The sequence below is a fragment of the Natrix helvetica genome (genome assembly GCF_964273705.1).
Source record: "Natrix helvetica genome assembly, chromosome: 3".
NCBI classification, from domain to species: Eukaryota; Metazoa; Chordata; class Lepidosauria; order Squamata; family Natricidae; genus Natrix; species Natrix helvetica.
This window is the reverse complement of record NC_138549.1, coordinates 33,170,148-33,189,740: the sequence shown is the minus strand read 5'-3', so window position 1 is coordinate 33,189,740 and position 19,593 is coordinate 33,170,148. Positions and strand designations below refer to the sequence as shown.

Genomic DNA, 19,593 nt, shown 5'->3' with positions numbered 1-19,593 from the left:
CAGCAGCAGATGTAATTGGATACAGTTGAATAATTTTCAGATCTTTTTCGATGGACTTTCTCTCTTGCCACTTCCTGTGGGTTTCACACTACAGCTTTCTAAATCTTCCACCTCAAGATGGACTTCAGTAATACTGAAAAATTTACAGCTAGACCATGGTTAAATCTCTACACCTTTTCTTTTTCACTCTTTTTAAATGTTTCATACATTGTACTAATTTTGTTTCAAAAATTGATTTTTAGATTATGCATTATAGAGATATATATTCTATTTGTTAAGCAGAGTTGGTTTACAAAGTTTAAGCAAAGTGTTTTATGTTTTGTTGGTTTTGATTTAAAATTCATGATTGTTTGGTTGGAACACTTAAATCAATAATACAGTTTGCAGGTCTGTGAATCCAGTACAGCCTGAACTAGGAATAAATAAGTTAATAGTAAACATGGTGGAACATTTTTGAATAAACGTAAATATTTAAGGTATTGTCAGTGAGTGATATATATTGAGATAGTTGTGATTTTGATCAATCAGTACAATAGAAATATTTTTTTTAATTGAGCAGTGAATACCATCATTCATTTAGTTGTGTCACATAGTAAAATGATCAACAGCCTAGTTTGGAGACGACTTCCGGTCATAAAATGATCAACAGCCTAGTTTGGAGACGACTTCCGGTCCCCGAAGGCGACGGACCTGTGTGTCCGCTGCTCGTCTCTTCGGTGGGCTCCTATTAGGAACACAGGGTGCCTTGGAGGGGCTCCCTGCCGTAGGGCATCTCATTGGGACCCCCTGGATCGGCGGCAGCCGCAGGGGGGTCTCCAACCTCGCCCCAGGAGACGGGGAGTGTGGGGGGTGCATGGCGGCGTTTGCTGTCACTGTGCGCCTTCGCCAAACGGATCCTGGAAGGAAACAATTAACCAGATGCTACAGCTGAAGTGCGGTGAGGTGGGAGGTTTCCCTCAATCTCTTTTAAATCTATCTAATTGATGAACAGCAGCCTTCTTAAATTGTGGATTCAATCCTTTGAAGTGTTAAAATTGAAGGGGGGGGATTTTCCACCACCCCCTCGGAAAGCGGCATTCGGAATATCTCTCCCTCTCGGAGGAGAGAGAGAGAGTTAAAAGTTAACTTTCACTTCCACTAAGCAATGGGAGAATGACTTTTGCAACAATTGCAAGATATGGCTGCTAAGTTGATTCTTTTGAACTACTTTTTGGAAACTTTGGATATGTTGCTTTCTGATCCCCTGTGAAGGCGGAGCCAAGATGGCCAACTTCCTCCTTCTTCTTTGCTTTTACGAATGAAGTTTCCCCTTTGAAAGAATTTCTGGCTTTATATTACCCTACACCCTAGAGATCTCCTGGAGCCTCTCTTCTTATGTGGTCCCCTTGGATTTGGAACATTTGATTCTTATCTTTTGGCTTGGAGCTGTAAAGGAAGACTAACTTTCACTTCTGGGCTTGTTTGCCTCACGATCTCTCCCAGCTGTGCATTCCACATTTCTTCTGTGTAAGACTTACAGCTATCTCTGAACTTAACATGGGTCCTAAAAAGCCACTGCCTGGCAAGGCATCCTCGGCCCCGACATCTTCCACGTCTAGCCCGATTACTCAACAGACACAAATGGCTTCATTTCTACAACCTAAAACAACTGAAGAGAGTTCAAAGGATTTATCTGTTGCCCAAATGTTTCAAACTATTATGAAGGGACAAGACAAACTGAAAAAACAACTGGCAGACTTAAATGATCAACTCAGAGAAACGCAACAACAAGCAACACAAAACAAACAGAGAATAGGTGTACTGGAGGAAGACACGATTGGGCTGAGGGAGGAGGTTAAGATTGTCCAGAAGGAGAATAGAGAATTTGAAAATCATATGATAAAAATGGAATTTGAAAGAATGTCTTTTTTTCTTAGATTTCAAAACCTACCAGAGACAGAAAATGAAAACCTTAAGGAAATCATGACCACAATTTTAGCAGAATATATTAAAAGAGACAAACAACAGCTATGGTGGGATATTGATTTGATTTATAGGATCAACTCAGCATACACTAGAACACACAATGTTCCAAGGGAAATACATGTTAAATTTCTTAGAAAGACTACAAGAGATGAGGTCTTAGGAGCTCAAAGGGTGGGACCATTAAAATATAAAGACAAAGAAATAACCATTCTTAAACAAATTCCGAAGAAAGTAAGAAATATTCCTCTTTATCAAAGAAATTATATAATAAAGGAATTTGGTTCAGATGGTTATTGCCAGAAGGAATGGTGATTTTCTGGGAGGGCACTAGAATTAGAATTAATACAGTTGTGGAGGCAGAGGCTTTCATTGAAAAATACAGTGCCTTTCTAGATGGAACAGGGGACAGTACACAAGATATGGGGGGGGAGGGGCCATGGCTCTGCCAGAAGACAGGGGAGGAAGCAATAGTGAAAAGACTCAGGTCACAAAAATGAGTTTGAAACATTATTGCAATTGTTGTTATAATGTAATTGTTGGAAGTGACATGAAGGTGATTGAACATATTGTTGATATAATGCAAAACAAAAAGCTGCCAATGTTTATTTTTTAATTTTTGATTCCTTTTTTTCTGTAAAAGTTGTGAGATTTGGGGGGATTTCCACCTTTTGCACGATGTAGCTGTCAAAATTTTCTTGTACCTATTTACCCTTTCCTATAAACATTTGTAAAAACCAATAAAATTCTTTTCTTAAAAAAACCAGCCTAGTTTGCATGCCAGTTGTCATTGAGGATTTCTTTATGTGAAGATGTAGTAGATATCTAGAGATGCACCTGGTGAAGTTTTATTCACTTTCCTTCCGAGAGTTATGTGTTGTAAGTAGTTCTCATTTAGCAACCACAATTGGGTTTGGCAACTTGATTGCTCAGCAAAGCGGTAACTAAGTAAAATTGCAATTGTGCTTATGATCTTACTTCAGCTTTCCTTTCCTTTGCTTAACAGACCTGTGCAGGTCATAAATATAAGGACTGGTTGTAAAGTTAATTTTTTTTTATCACCATCATCATTGCATGGTAGCTTAATTAATCAGTAATGAGTGATTGCTAAAAGACAACTACCTGTATTTTAAAAGACAATTCCAAACGATAGTTAAGGTTGCACTAATGGGCGGTGAAGGAAAAAAAATGGAATGATGGTGCATTATTGGATTGGGTTGAAAAAAAAAAGTTCACACTTACATACTAAACACATAATAGCATCATTCTCTCTTTTTTTTTGGATAATAAGGATGGTACATGAACTCTGGCTTAAAGCCATCTGATTAGCCTCAGGAAACAGAAAGAATATATTTGTACATCTGATAACAAACAAATGTTACAGAATATTTTTGCATTGTTATACAGGTAGTCCTCGACTTACAGCAGTTCATTTAGTGACTGTTTGAAGACGTTACAGCAGCACTGAAAAAAGTGACTTATTACCATTTTTCATATTTATGATCATGGCAGCATCCCTATAGTCAAGTGATTTATATTCAGATGCTTGACAATTGACTCACATATATGACGGTTGCAGTGTCCCGGGGTCATGTGTTCACTTTTTGCAACCTCCTGACAAACAAAGTCAATAGGGAAACCAGAATTACTTAACAACTGTGTTACTAATTTAACTACTGCAGTGATTCAGTTAACAAATGGGGCAAGAAAATTTGTAAAATGGGATAAAACTCACTTAACCAACATACATTTTGGGCTCAGTTTTGGTCGTAAGTTGAGGGCTACCTGTACTTGATTTATATCTTAGACCCTGGATCAGTTTCTTGAAAAAGTATGAATAACATAAAAGAGTTCTCTTTGCTAATTCTTTGGCATATTCTTTGAATATGGAATGAGAAGTGCTCATAGGGAATTTCAGTCCCATCAGCTGGCCCCTCCTTAGAACTGATAATTAGTTGTGAGACCATTTTATCTTATGTGAAGTCTGAGCACAGAAGGCCAACGGTGATTTCAATATTCGCTTTACAAGAGCTTTTGAGTTTCAGAAATAGCACACAGATTATTATATACTCATCATGACTTTTCATTGGCCTTTGCTGACTCATAGTGTTCTTTGTACTTTTTAGCTGAAGAGCAACACAAGTTTTCCCTTGTGATCTTTTTGAATAAGTTTAGGACAATTCAAGACTCTAATGCCTTTGGGCAAGTAGCGTTATGCACTTTTTAAAAGATGCCCTGCTGTGCTAGAAGAAGAGCATTTCGTGAACTACCCTAAATAAAAATCAAATCCAATATTTATATTCAATTTATGAATTATAGAAGTCAAGACATAGTATGCTCCATGGGCTAGAACAAATAGAAAGTATAACTATTATCGCCATCAAAGAAAAAAGGGGAAAAACCCAAGAGACTATTCGTTCTATTTTACACATATTCAAATGATATTTTTTTTGACAGCATTGATTGGTGAATTTAATTGCCCCTTTACTCAGTGGATTAAGTCAGGAAGCCTTTCTGAATCTGGTGTCCTTAAATTCATTGAGCGTAAAAATTGGCAGAATTTTCAGCCAGCATACTACTAAATTGGTGATATGTATTATGTACAGGCAAAGGAAATTATTGAGGTTGTTATTTGAAAAATGTTATGAGATGACAGCTACGTGCAAATCAAATTACCGAATAATTGATTGAAGATTAATTTCTACATTGCTGTAGCATATAGATGGAGGAGATGGAGAACAGAACGGGTTCTACAGGATCCTTATGAACTTTGATTCTGGCATGATTTTTCTTTTATATCAGAAGGTTATAGGCAGACACAAGCAAGCTTGATGTTGGAATTGATTATTATAGTTTACCTCCAATATTTTAAGTTCTCCCAAAATACATTATAGTGCATGAACTCTGTCTAAAATTATATTGGTAATAATATCATTTCCCCCCTTTTCTTACTTTTAATAACATTTTTATTCTTTTCAATATGCTGCAAGATGTGTTTTAGTTTTTAGTTAGTAATATTGTGCCTGGTATAAACTTCATTATCTATTATAATGTTCCAAAATGTCTTTTAAATATCAAAAATTAACCCAGAGATAGAACTGTGCTTATTTTTTTAGAAAAGTATGAATTGAAAGATAATTAAATATTGAAATGTGGGAGGGGAAAAACATACTGTGTCACTAAGTAGTTATTATTATAGTTCTCTATGATGATTAGAGGGTAGAAGTCTAGGTTTGTTAGGCCTTGAGAAGAAAGTAGGTTTCTTGCATAAGAGGATGCTGTAATACAAGTAGTCTTTGACTTACAACCACAATTGACCCCAACATTTCTGTTGTTAAGTGAGACATTTGTGACTTTTGCCCCATTTATGACCATTCTTACCGCAGTTGTTAAATGAATCATTGCAGTTGATAAGTTAGTAACATGGTTGTTAAATGAATCTGGTTTATTTATTGATTTTGCTGGTCAAAAGGTTGCAAAAGATGATCACATGACACAGCAACCATCTTAAGTATGAATCAGTTGTCAAGCGTCTATCACCTGATCATGGGGCTGCTACAAAGGTCGTAAGGGTGAAAAACGGTCATATGTCACTTTTTTCAGTGCCGTTGTAACTTTGAACAGTGCCTAAATGGACTGTTGTAAGTCAAGAACTACCTGTAAGGATACTGTATTAAATAGGAGGTTTGAGGCTTGCAGACCTAGGTCAATCCAGTTAATGGTTTCATTAAATTATCACCTGTAGGTGATAATTTTGATTAGCTATCTATCTGCATATGATGAAACAACTGACCACAGAAGGAAGAGGATTTGTTTAGGAATGAAAGGCAATATAAGAGGTAAAGTGAAAGGAAGAGTAGAGTAGAATTTCCTAATTTTGGGCTACCTCACCTGTATCACAACAACAATAATATTGACAAAAAGTAAGCTATTATATATACTTCTTGGAGGTATAAAACACCACACTGTGTTGTAAAATAACATGTTCATGAACATAAGTTTTATCTTCACTGCCTGAATACTAAGGGTGAAGAGGTTTAATTGTTTTCATGTCACCTGATTCAAATTATCAATTTTCCAGCAAAGATCCAAAAGTATGGAAACTTGGAAAATTCATTTTGAGTCAAAACTATTTAGTAGAGAACTAAAGACAGGAAGCCTGTAAAACATTTCTTTTTACAGATTTATTTTTTTATTGTTGAACCTTTACAAAAGCTGGTTTTGTATTTGTCATGGTGACTGACACTGATCAGCTATGCATTAGAGTTTGACCCATAGCAAGTAACGAGTTCAGATGTCCCCTAAAGAAGCTGTCACAATTGCATGAAGCTCCACTAGTCTTAAGCCTGGGAAAGATTGCTTGCAAACCATCCAGCTGTAGCAACCGTGTCCAGTGGGAAAAGTCACAGAAATATCTGCCAAGAGCTGAAAACCCAAAAGGCAAACAGATGCAAACTATAAAAATAAACACTCTTGAAATGAGTTCAACGGAAGACCGCGGGGAATAGTTTGAAACTGACTTTAACCTCCACACACTGTAGCGTGCACAACATGCCAAGATGAAGTCTTAAGATTTTATTAATTAAATATTCACAACAGGAAGAAGTCAAGAATACATTCAGTGACATGTGCGGGTTTTTTTTCCAATTTCCTGTTGTTACTTAAAATATTTGCCCATTGTGAGGAGAAAGGTGGGAGCCTAGACCTTTCCTTTCCTTTCTGCAGAAGGAAAATTGTCAGAGCTTCTTGTGCGGTAGCGCTTCTCTGAAGAGAACTAAAGATTTTCCCCCTCATCCTCTTCCGCCCTTTTTAAAGTATCCTTTGTTATTTGGCGGAAGGAAAAACGATAGGCATATGCATTTGAAATGTAAATATGAGAGTTTGGAGTCTGGAAAGCAATTATTAATATCCATTTTTCAGTAGAAATGTCTTTGACAGAAACTTTTTTTTAATGTCTACTTTGCAACTAATGAGTCTGAGAGCGCTGCACAGGCCTTGTTCAGCGCATTGCTTTGATTTTTTTTTCCTTCTCCGGATAAGCTGTCACAAGTATGGAAATCAGTCTTAACCACTCTACTTTGTTTTCCGTAGCTGTCATAATGCTCACTTTGCCCATCGAGGAAGTATTCTACTTCAAATTTTAAAGTAATTGAAATCATTGCTTGGAATTGGCAGTATTAGAGCAGTGCACGAAGGAAATAATGTATTTAATCTTCCATCAACACCAGCAAGTTTAGTTTATCTCCCACATTCTTTCCTTACCAACGACTCCTTTATTTCAACAAAGGTTAATATATATAAGAACAATATTCCAATAGCCAATGAAACAGGTCTTCATACCTAGATTCAGTTTCTGTTCCCCAATGCGAAGTTTTCCAATAGTGACATAGTGGTAAAATTTAAATGTAAAGGCATTTCAATTTTTTTTTCAATGAAATAAACAATCATTGAACATTATTGAACATTTGTCTCAGGAATTCTCTTCTGAATCAGCCGTTTCTTTTCTTTTTTGTATCTTTCAAAGCAGTGGTCCCCAATATTTCCGACTCTGTGAACTGGCAGCGGTGGCAGGGGATGGTTTCACATGCATGCCCGTCTGCAACTTACAAAGCACGGTTCCCAATGGGCTGTGGCCCAGTATTGGACTGCGGACCAGTGGTTGGGGACCCCTGTTTTAAAGTAAAAGTGCCTTTTATTTATAGCAACTAGAGTTTGGTATTACAAATTCTCGCTCCCATAATTTTTCTTGGCAATAATTCCTGCATAATATGGAGAATGAGCAATAATTTGCTATTGATAGAAAATTTGGGCAAATAAATTAATTTTAGAACTAAATGTGTCTTCTACAATTAGATAGTCCAAAGTATTGGCATAATCAATTTGCTTGGATAGCATAATGGAGAATTCAATCCTTAAAATGAGCTTTATTCAACATAACTCTAATAATTTTTAGGTCATTGTTTTGTTCTGTTTTTTTTTTTCCACCTGAGAGCCGTATATGGCTTTCTACCTCTGAATAGGCATGCAGAAAAGGAATAAATTCAGGGTAAAAGCAAAGAAGGATTTCAGGAAATAGGAACTACTGCAGATACTGCCTCTGGGTTAGATCATAACAAGATAGGTCATCCATCAGATCATTCTAAGCTCTTTAAAATATCCAAGTACAAAAACATACTTCAGTTCTGAAAAACCCTGTATCAGTATAAGCATGTGTTTACAAGACTTAAAAGGAGGGAAAAAGCTGCATCATTTTGTATCAATTACAGCTTCTGTACACGCTTTACAGATAGCTATGAGAGAACTTGAATTTATCTAATCCTTTAACAAAGAACTTACCTAATTCTTTAGCAAAGGAGCTCTTGGTAACCTGTAAAGGTAGTCCTCGATTTACAACTGGTTGCTTAATGACTGTTTGAAGTTATGACAGACCTCCCTGGCAGTACTTACGAGGCAAATGTGAAATTTTCCAGAGTGGGTTTGCAGGATGGTCCAGAGATGGTATTATCACCATCATCAATTGGCCTCGAGACTGGGTTGAAGTTGAAGCCATGACTCTGAGCTTCTCCTTTCTGACTCCAGTTTTAATCCAGTCTTTGGCCAGAAGAGATTAAAATGTATTGACTCCTGACTAGATTTTCTATTTCTGAACCATCCTCATCCCAACCTGCTTCCTCGATCACAAGGAGACCCTTCGTCCACCTTCCTTGTAAGCCCCAGCTGGTAGCTGCGGTTTTCCAGCCTCCTGGGGGTTAAATTTCAAGGCTTGAAGGCTCTGGTGGCTGAGTTGCCGTCCCGGTGGCCATTTTTAAGCCGGCAGCCACATGGAGCCATGATCAGGTAGATAGGCACTGGGGTTGGGAGGTTAATGGGCTGTGGTTTCCAGCCCGACAGCCTCCGGAGCCCTAAAACATAGCGCATCTCACTACTGTGGGCTTAGAAGAACACAGAGAAGAGCGCAAAGGCTGTGGGTGCCATTTTCACCATCCTATGATTTACCAAAATTAAAGAGCATTTACTTCTGGTTTTAAGGAAAACTAGCCCACCTAACGACCGTGGAGGTTGCTTTTAAAAAGGTAGCAAAATCAGATTGGTCACATGACCTATTTCCATTATGCTCCTTATGGACATAAGTCTCTTGCTCTTTAATTCCAGAAAAGTGGAAACTAGAGAACATGTCTTTCTTCATCTCCATAAAAGTATGGAGACATCCAAATGATTAGTAGATATCCCAGTCACCCAGATTCGGTGTTTGTCCAGATACTGCTCATAGATGAAGCATGTCTTCTTCTCTAGTATGTCCATCAGACTTCGATGGGCCAATCTCCCTCAATGCATTCTTTGTAACTATCATTCATTTAAACTTTAGATATTCTTACTTTGTTGATATTAATAGTTTTAGAAACCATTGTTGTCATTTTAAATGTTCTCATATATGCTATAATTTTAATATTTACATTGTAATTTAATATAGGATGTATCTTGGATCTCAGTTATGGATGTTAGATTGTTTTACAAATGTATTTTAATTCTGCCTTGTTTATTATCTGCATTGGTCTGTCACAGTAACTTGGATGAATTAAATTGTGGTTGTAAGTTGAGGACTTCCTGTATTTAGTTTACAAATCAATCATTTGTACCAGTTTTGTTATTTAAACATGCAGCCTAGCTCCTGCACTGAACTAGGGACATAGCCAAAAGGAGATTAATGTTTCACTACACGAAATTGGAAATGAAAAAAATATTTTCAAGCAAATCATTTTAAAGTGAAACAAGCAAACTATTGTAAGTAGAAAATCATCGCAGTCAGAGGCTTAATGAAATAATGGGAAGAAAAGTCTGTGTGTTCAAGAATCTTTGCTGATTTTTTCCCCCTTTGCAAATTGCAAAAATAAGTTCATTGTTTGAAAACTTAGTTCTTGTATAATGAGATAAGAGGAACAGAGTTTTAAATATATTTTTAAACCAGTAATGTGGCATTGCACATATTTATCTTGGGCCACGTTAAATGTGAATTGTTAAAACTTGTTTTAGGAATAAAAAAAAAAAAACCCAAAAGGCCCTCTTGTGGTCATGGAATTAAATGTAAAGCTAGCATAGTGACCTTATTTCTCCATTTGAATATTTACATTTATTGGGTGTGCATAGAAGTTTTTCTCCAGATCGTTGGAGACATTTGGTTTAAATCAGTAATATTCTGGATAAATAGATTGATTTATATTAGTCTATGATGTTACTAAGATACGTTCACTGGATTAGCCACTCCGCCATTGATGGTAGCAATACACGTTTTAAAAACCTTAATCCTTAATGTATGTGGGGACGGAGTACAGATGATTTCTCTTGTAACAGTCTTTAAATCCCATGTTGTGCACTCTCTAAATATTTGTCTTTCCTTTCTCTCTGCAGCCCAGTGACTTTTCAGTATCTCTAAAGGCTTCAGGGAAGAACAAACATTTCAAGGTGCAGCTGGTGGACAATGTCTATTGCATTGGGCAGCGTCGATTTAATACTATGGATGAGTTGGTGGAACACTACAAAAAGGCTCCTATCTTCACCAGTGAGCACGGGGAAAAGTTATATCTTGTCAAAGCACTTCAGTGACGTTGAAGATGGACTAGGCCTGCTGGGGTCTTTTGTAACTTAAAAGCCTTAGGTCCTCAATCACTTTTATAGAGCAGAACACTCTGCACCAGACACAACTGTCAGTGAATGGTCTCTTTTCTGAGTATTTGCTCTGTTGGTTATATTCCTCCTTGCTTTTCTCTACCCCCATTTTTGCCTATTAGTCTTTTTAAAAATTTAAGTTGTTTTGAATCCCCTCAGGTTGAAATTTTCACTTAGGTGGGCCATTGTAAGCACTCGTTTTATTTCCTGGGTTCTTAACTCTTCTATGTATGTTTACAGAGTTAATCCAGATAAAGGAGGGGTGTTCTTGAGTGAGAAACAGTGTTATCAGACAGCTCCTGTTGGCAGAAATCATCATTGAGAGACTGGGCACAGTTGAATACACTGAACCTGCAGCTAACTAAGTGAAATAATAGTAGACATAACGGTTGTGGCTGTGAGTTCTGTAGCTATTTTGCTTACCAAGTAATATATTTCTGAAATTCCTAGTTTTTAGAAGCATTCTTCCCACACTCTACTACAACTATTACATTGCTTCTTTGGCTCTTTGTGAAGAGTACACTAATTAAAGCGTTTTGTAATAGTTCTTCTTGAACTACTACGGTATGATTGTAGTAAAGAAAACTATCTAGCGTATTTTGACATGTAATTTCAACCGAGATGTTTCATTGAAAGTTGATTTCTTAGAGAATCATTGAATTGTAATGGTTGAATGTTTTGGTATCTACAACCAGATGTGCCATCCACATAATGCTTTCTCTTCTTGCCCTTCTGCTTGTTTGAATTAAACAGTTATGTATTTAATTCTTAAAGTAATATGTATCTGTAGCCGATTGACACTAATACAGAAGTTTAATAAACATAGCTAATTATGGGTGGGTGGGGCTTCCAGCACATACATACATAACATACATACATACATACTTACTTATAATATATATATATTTGCATAACAGAAAAAATCAGGGTTTACAGAAGGTGGTGTGATTGGTAGTAAGACACACAGAATGTTATATGAAGAAAATGCGTTTCTTTTGTGTTTCTTTTAACCTTATGGTTTTAAATATAGTATTGATGGCACATTCCTGAAAATATTAAAAAAGGAGCTTGTTGATCCTGAAAACTTGCATACCTCCCCCATCCCACTTTTTTTGATATTGTAATAAAAAGGTATCATGTGAAGATGGAGTATTGAATTTATCCTTGGTAATGGCATTGACAGTGGTTTCATTGTCAAATCAATGCAAAGATAGCATTTCCCCTTTACGTAAATCTGGACAAATTAAAATATTTTACAGTTTTGCTTTGTTGAAATAGTATCAATATCATTAACAGTTAATTTTTAATGAACAATATTTTTTTTTGTTAAAAGATGTTACAAAGATTTTAAAAGCTACAGAAACATAGTAGAAGAAATAGAAAAAGGAAGATTATAATGGGGGGGGGGGAATGAATGGCAAAAAAAAAATCCCCCAAGGAAAATACCTGATTTCTCCTTTTTCAGCAGTTACCAATCATCTCCACTGTATCACATTGTATATGAAAGCTCCCTTCTTCCCCTAAACAAGCCTTTTTCATCAATGCTGAATCAGCAATTCGTTTTTGTCCATTTTCAGCAAAGCGTCTATAAAGGGTGTTTATAAAAATCGTTGTAGTTCCTTCCTTGATAAAACAAATCAATGTAGCTCTGTCTGCAAACAGCCATTTTCATAATCCATTCCTCCATTATTGGTGCTTTTGTGGTCTTTCATCTTTGTCCATATAATAGCCTTCTGCAGTTACCATGTATAAAACCAATTGTCCATGATCCTTTTCAGGGGATTGTCCATAAGTTATAATAAGAAAAGTTCTCTGCATCATTAAATGTATTTGCGTCCAACATATTTTTACTACTTCACAACTCCACCATGCTTGGTAAAATGTCCCTTCATGTTTTTCACATTCCCAAAAATTAGAAGTAACTTTACACATTCTAGACCAGGGCTGTCAAATTCCCCGGCCTATGGGCTGGATGCGTCACACATTGACCATGCCCAGTTTAGCGAAGGGGAGGAAGTCCTGATATGCCACCTGACGCTACTGTGAAGGTGTGAGTTTGACACCCCTATTCTAGACAATTTCTATGGTGTCCATATACCAACATTGCATCTTTTTTAAAAAAGTGTTCTTTTAAATTGTAAGCCTGAATTTTAGATTTTTTTTAACCACATGGTCTCCCATTTTATCCATTTGATTATTATAAACAAAATACTTGGCTCACTTTATCATACATTTTTAACTTACTATTTCAAATCTCAATAAAAGTTTATACATTTTAGCAATTAAGTGTTCACTATTTGTACATAACTCATTTTCAAATGCCATTTCACCACAGTCTGTCCCAGGTCCTTTTAACTATATATTAAAATTTTCTCTTTACTGGGCATATGAAACTATTGAAAATTAAACCTTCTATGGTTAATTGTCCTCTTTATTTCTTCTTAAGTTCTCCCATATTCCTGTAATAGCAAGTCTTCATATGTTTACTATTTGTTTTTACACACTGTTTAAAATGCTTCTCAAGCTGAAGCCAACAAAAGTATTTTGTTGTATAGCTGGATTTGTATATTCCATATTTTTAGTATGACATTCATATATAATTTTTATAATTTACATTAACTTTACCATATTGTAAGTAAACATGCCACCCAAACCTCAGTCCATATAAATCTAAAAATCTCCTTATTTCTTAATAACAGCCAATCCTTTATCCAAACATAAAGCAGGCAAGAAAATACAATTTAAAATCAGATAATCTAACTCCTCCTTTTTTCCTTTGCATCTTGGAGAATCTTATATTTAATGCTTGGGGAGGGGTGGTTTTTTTTTTTTTTTGCCTTTCCATATAAATCTGGATATGTCTTTTCCCCCTGTTTAAATGGCTCATCAGTTCTCAAAACGATATTGTCTGAAGTAAAAAAAAAAAAAAAACATCCCAGATCAGCGGTTTCATTACAGTTTGGTGGGCCTGCTGGTAGGTGGAAGAGAGACAACAGCTCACACAAGTAGTGGGCCAGCCCGCACTTCATGCAAGTTAAGCTCCATGTGTGTGTGACAGCCCACTGCTCGCATAAGTTGAGCAGTTTGTATGCACATGCGCTGGTCAACCACTCTCATGGCCTGGTTACAATTAGGTCATGGCTAGTGGACTGCAGCCCGGGGATTGGGGACTCCTTTTTATTATAGAAATTCTTCACAACAATAACAATTGTAACTTTCCTCATCTTAATAAATCCTTCTTAATTTCATTCTATACTTTAACAGTTTTGTCCACTGTGTATGTATATTAACCCATATAGTTAGTGTAGTATATAGTGTGACTCAGTGACGTGCGGTGAGGTTTATGACTGATGAGGCTGGTGACGTCATCAAACCACGTGGTTGCTCCGATCGCATGGGTGCAGCCCAAACGGAGAAGTTTCTTTTCTCAGAAATGTCAGAAAGAGGCAGGCAGGCTGCGCAGCTCCACTGAGAAGACATTTCTGAGAAGAGAAACTTCTCCTTTCTCCTCCTTCCCCCCCCCCCTTCTAGCACTGATGATGTTACCTTGTTTCCCCGAAATTTTGGGGCTGCCGGGCGGCTGCTCCCTTGTGAACTGGCTCTCGAAGAGCCGGGCACAGCCTCAGGGGCGAAGCAGCCATGAGGTAACCATGCTCATGAGCAGCCGCCCGGCAAATCCCCTCTCCAGCCGGGAAAAACGCCATTCACTGACCTAGGGGGTATCCCTAAGGTGCCAAGCCATGTGGTGCTCTGCCCGCCCCCCCCAGCTCCTGTGGCTTGGCACATTCGGGATACCCCCTAGGTCAGTGCATGGAGCTCTGCCCGGCTGGAGAAGGGGGTTGCGCGAGAGCCTGTTTCGCCTGCAGCTTCACCAAGCCCTTGCGCAGCTCTCCCAGGCCACCGCCGCCGACCGCTGGCCGTTGCTGCCCGCCACCGCCCCACTCCGAGCATAACTTTCAAACTCCAAAACTCGGGGCCGAGTCTTCCAGCATCGGCCGCTCTAGGAGTGCTCTCTATGGTGGGGGCTCCATGCACTGACCTAGGGGGTATCCCGAATGTGCCAAGCCGCAGGAGCTGGGGGGGGGGGGGCGGGCAGAGCACCACATGGCTTGGCACCTTAGGGATACCCCCTAGGTCAGTGAATGGCACTTTTCCCGGCTGGAGAGGGGATTTGCCGGGCGGCTGCTCGTGAGCATGGTTACCTCATGGCTGCTTCGCCCCTGAGGCTGTGCCCGGCTCTTCGGGAGCCAGTTCACAAGAGAGCAGCCGCCCGGCAACTCTCCCCTCTGGCCAGACAGAACGCCACTCCCCAACCTAGCGGTATACCGAAGGCGGCAAGCAACATGAGCGCTCCCCCCCCCCCGGCTCCTGTAACTTGGCCCGGGATCCTTGCAAGGAGAATGGGACCACATGTGCAGGTGGCTCCTCAGCGCACAGCTTCAGATTAGCAGAGCTGCGATCCCCTTCCCCTGCACACGTGGTCCCATTCCCCTCCTTCCTGAGCCAACATGAAGGGGACCGCAGCTGCGCTGATTGAGGCTGGAGCTGAGGAGCCTCCTGCACACGTCCCATTCCCCTTGCAAGGATCCTGGGCTCGCCCGATGTAAAAAATGGCGAGATTGTCACACTTGGGGCTGCTGCTGAGATGTCCAGGGAGGCTAAACCAAACCGTGCGCCTCTCCCAGCCACTTTCGCGGCTTCCTGGAGTAATTCTTTTTTATTTTCATGATGAGAGTGGTGAGGCTCCGCCTCCCCTGCCTCCCCTGACTGCACGTCACTGGTGTGACTATGGTGTTATTATTTATCCTTTTTATTCTTTATTTCCCCTTTTATTGGTATTATTATTATTATTCTCTCTCTTGCTTTGCAAGTACAATGAGTGCTGGAGACAAATTCCTTCTGTATCTTATCACATGGTCAATTAAAGAATTCAATTCAACATTTTAAATAACATATAATTTATGTTATTTATAATAATACACAAATATGTTAATTTTATCGATCTGGAAACCGGTTTTTAAAAATAATTCTTTTTAATTTTCCATCTTCATATTCTTTGTCAGTATTTTTCTTTTTCCTTATTTTAAATCCAACCAACACACAATTTTTTCTTAGTTTTTCCATTACTACATCTATCCCTCCTAAACGCTGCAAAATTAAAAATCAGACCATTGGCAAATGCCCTTAGTTTATGAACTTCTTTTTAACTTCCATTCTAGCAATTCTCTCCACCTTGTCCTACATGTCTATTCAAAAATTCAAGAGCCAGAAAGAATGACAATGGAGAAAGTGGGGGCCCTGCCTCATTCATTTCTGTATTTTATTAGCCCTTGATCAAGTCTCCATTCATTATTTTTGTCTTTTGAGAAGTACAGTATATATTCATTTAACCCATGCAATAAAATTTTCTCCAAAATCAAATCTTTCAAAATTATAAACAGAAAGGTCCAATTTAAATTCTCAAAAAGTTTTTTTGTGTCAAAAAATATTAAGGCAGCTTGTTTTTCACTGTATTGCTCCCAAGTATTCTAATTCATTAAGAACATTCCCTATGTTTCCTACCAACGTCCGCATTGGTCTTCATGGATAAATTCTTGTAAAACATTTTTCGCATTTAGGCTAAGATTGTCATTCTAATCATCATTCAGGAATGATACTGACCTGTAACAAAGTCAAATTCTGTTCTCCTTTAGGAATCTGTTATTTGTGACCTGTTCTCCTATCCGGTATCTTTTCATTATCCAAAATGGAATAGTAATAGCACTTCGCAATAGCACTTAGACTTATATACCGCTTTCCAGTGCTTTATAGCCTTCTCTAAATGGTCTACAGAATCAGCTTATTGCCCACAACAATTTGGGTCCTCATTTTACCCACCTCGAAAGGATGGAAGGCTGAGTCAACCTTGAGCCTGGTGAGATTCAAACTGCCAAATTGCAGGCAGCCAGCAGCCAGCAGAAGTAGCTTGCATTGCTGATCTCTTAACCACTGTACCACCGTGGGTCATATATATTAAGGTTGGTTGTTTTTTATTTTTGCAAAGCTAACAAAAGCTCCTTTTCAAAGTATTTATACCGTAACAAGTTGATAATCCATCTGGACTAGGGACTGTATCTTTATTCTTTTTTTTTTTTTTTTTTTTTTTATTAAAAGAGTTTTGTACAAACAAATTTTCCCCCTTTTCACCCCCCCCCTCCATACAATATAAATCTCATACAAATGCTATACCCCCCCGCAAAAATTCACATTCAAATATTATACCAAACACTTTACCCCCTCCCCACCCCCCATCTTAAAATAGATTACTCATAACCCCTCTCCTCCCAACAAAAACTATAGAGATTAGTCTTAAATTAATAATAACACATTGATCATTTTCTAAGCTAATTTAACATCTATAACTCTTAATATAAATTTCTCCTAGCCTAACAATGTTTCATTAGTCCCATCTTCTAATTTATTCATACATATATATTGCCCCACCCTCCACCCTAACCCTCCCCCACCTCCCGCACAAACCCACCCCCCTGACTTCCGCTGTATACCACTCTAATAATTCCAAACATCCCATATACTATTTACTCTGATCATCTATCGGTCTAAACATTCTTACCTAAAGGCTAGATAATAACTCCTAGTCTGGTATTTATTCTGTATATAATCAATCCATTTTGCCCATTCCTGTGTGTAATCCTCCTGTTTCTGAGCTTTTAAGAAAGCTGAAATTTTTGCCATTTCAGCGAACCCCGCCACCTTCTGAATCCATTGATCAATTGTTGGCAAAAAATCTTTTTTCCAATGTTGCGCAATCAACAACCTAGCTGCTGTAACCATATACAAGACCAATTTTGTTTCCCCTTTGGTAAAATCCTTAACTATACCCAATAAAAACATTTGTGGAGTGAATTGTATTCTTTTCTTAAATACATTCTGCATAACCCACCATATTTTTATCCAAAAAGCTTTAACCTTGTTGCAAGTCCACCATACATGAAAAAAGGTAGCATCTAGACACCCGCATCTCCAACATTTTGGTTGAACATTTGGGTACATGCATGATAATTTTTTAGGATCTAAATACCATCTGTAAAACATTTTATAAAAATTCTCCCTTAAATTCTGTGACTGTGTAAATTTAACATTCTGAACCCATATTTTTTCCCACGTTTCCAACATAACCACTTCCCCAAAATTCTGAGCCCATTTAATCATACAATCCTTAACCAATTCACTTTCTGAGTCTCTTTCTAACAGTACATTATATATTCTTTTAACTTGTTTTGGACCAGTCTCTTTTATCTGCTTAATCAGTTCCACTTCTTTATCCATAAAGCCGACCCTGTGATCTTCTTCCCATCTCTTCTGAAGCTGTATGTAATGTAACCAATTTAAAGTAATTCCTTCTTCCAACAGCTGTTCCAAAGTTTTTAACTTCCATTCGCCCCCATCAGCAATAAGCACATCTTTATATAAACAACCCCCGAGTGACTTAATATTCATAATCCCCATGGTGTCTGCAAGATCCAACCAAAGCGGTATTTTATAATCCCAATTGGGCCGGTGCTTCTTCCATATTCTCATCAAGGCACTACGGAGAACATGGTTGTTGAACACTTTATCCACCCTGTCTTCATAAAAAAGATATGCATGCCATCCCAGAACAAGATCATGGCCTTCTATATTGAGCAATTCCATTTTTGTTTTCCCAAACCAATCTGCTACATGCGTTAATACCGCAGCTTCATAATACAATCGAAGGTTTGGGAGTCTGAGGCCACCTCTTTCACGTGTATCTTGCATAATCTTCATCTTTACTCTCGGTTTTTTCTCCTTCCAAACAAATTTATTTAATGTTGTTTGCCAATTTAACAAGGTTTTATCTGACTTGAGCACCGGAATCATCTGGAATAGAAAGATAAATCTAGGTAGAATGTTCATTTTAATTGCTGAGATCCTTCCAAGCAAAGACAATTGTAACTTTTTCCACGCTTCAAGATCTTTCTGTATCTTTTGCCACAACACTTCATAGTTATTTGAGAAAAGTTTTGTGTTTGATTCTGAAATTTGTATTCCTAAATATTTAACTTTAGAAACTATTTCAAAACCTGCTAAACTTACAAGTCTCTTTCTTTGAGTCTCTGTCATGTTTTTAACCATCATTTTCGTTTTGTTTTGATTTAGTCTAAACCCAGACACCATGCCAAATTCTATTATGATATTTTTCATCTGGATTATTGATTTCAAAGGATGTGAAAGGGTAACAACCAGATCATCGGCGAATGCTCTAGTTCTGTATTCCTTTTGCCTGATAGCTATGCCATCTAAGGATTTTGAGTCGCGAATTGCGTTCAACAAGACTTCCAAAGTTAAAATAAATAACAATGGGGATAATGGGCAACCTTGTCTTGTGCCTTTTTGTATCTCGAAAGTTGTTGACAAATTTCCATTAATAATAAGTTGTGCATTTTGTTGCTGATAAATTGCTCCAATCGCCTGCCGCAATCGTGGTCCCATATCCATCTTTTCCAAAGTCTTGGTTAGAAAGTTCCAATTCACTCGATCGAAGGCCTTCTCTGCATCCAAGAAAACCAGCACTGCAGAGATCTGCTTATTCTTATCAAGATAGTCAATTAAATCTATGAGTTGCCTTACATTCTCCTTCATATGTCTGCCTTCAATAAATCCTGCTTGATCATGATGAATAATCTCTTGAATAACCGGCATCAATCTGTTGGCTAATACTTTAGCAAATATTTTATAATCTGTGTTCAGAAGAGATATCGGCCTGTAATCCTCTGGTTTCTTAGGGCCCTCTTTATCTTTAGGTATCAATGAGATAAAAGCCGCTTTCCATGAGAGAGGTATTTTACCTCCTTGTTGTATATTACAAAATAGTTGTGTAAGATATTCAATCATTTCCAGTTGTAAAGTTTTATAATACATTGCAGTCAAACCATCAGTCCCTGG

General features: G+C 37.9%; 1 protein-coding gene across 3 annotated transcripts in view; it reads left to right on the top strand.

Moving 5' to 3' along the window:
* Positions 1-11,769, top strand: part of NCK2 (NCK adaptor protein 2) — an 82,292-nt gene extending 70,523 nt beyond the window's left edge. For all 3 annotated transcript variants that reach the window (XM_081949501.1, XM_081949500.1, XM_081949502.1), the window contains exon 4: positions 10,369-11,769. In XM_081949501.1, the coding sequence (XP_081805627.1) occupies positions 10,369-10,563 (195 nt within the window). In that variant the 3' untranslated portion in view covers positions 10,564-11,769. The remainder of the gene's footprint in view (positions 1-10,368) is intronic.
* Positions 11,770-19,593: the final 7,824 nt, after the last annotated feature.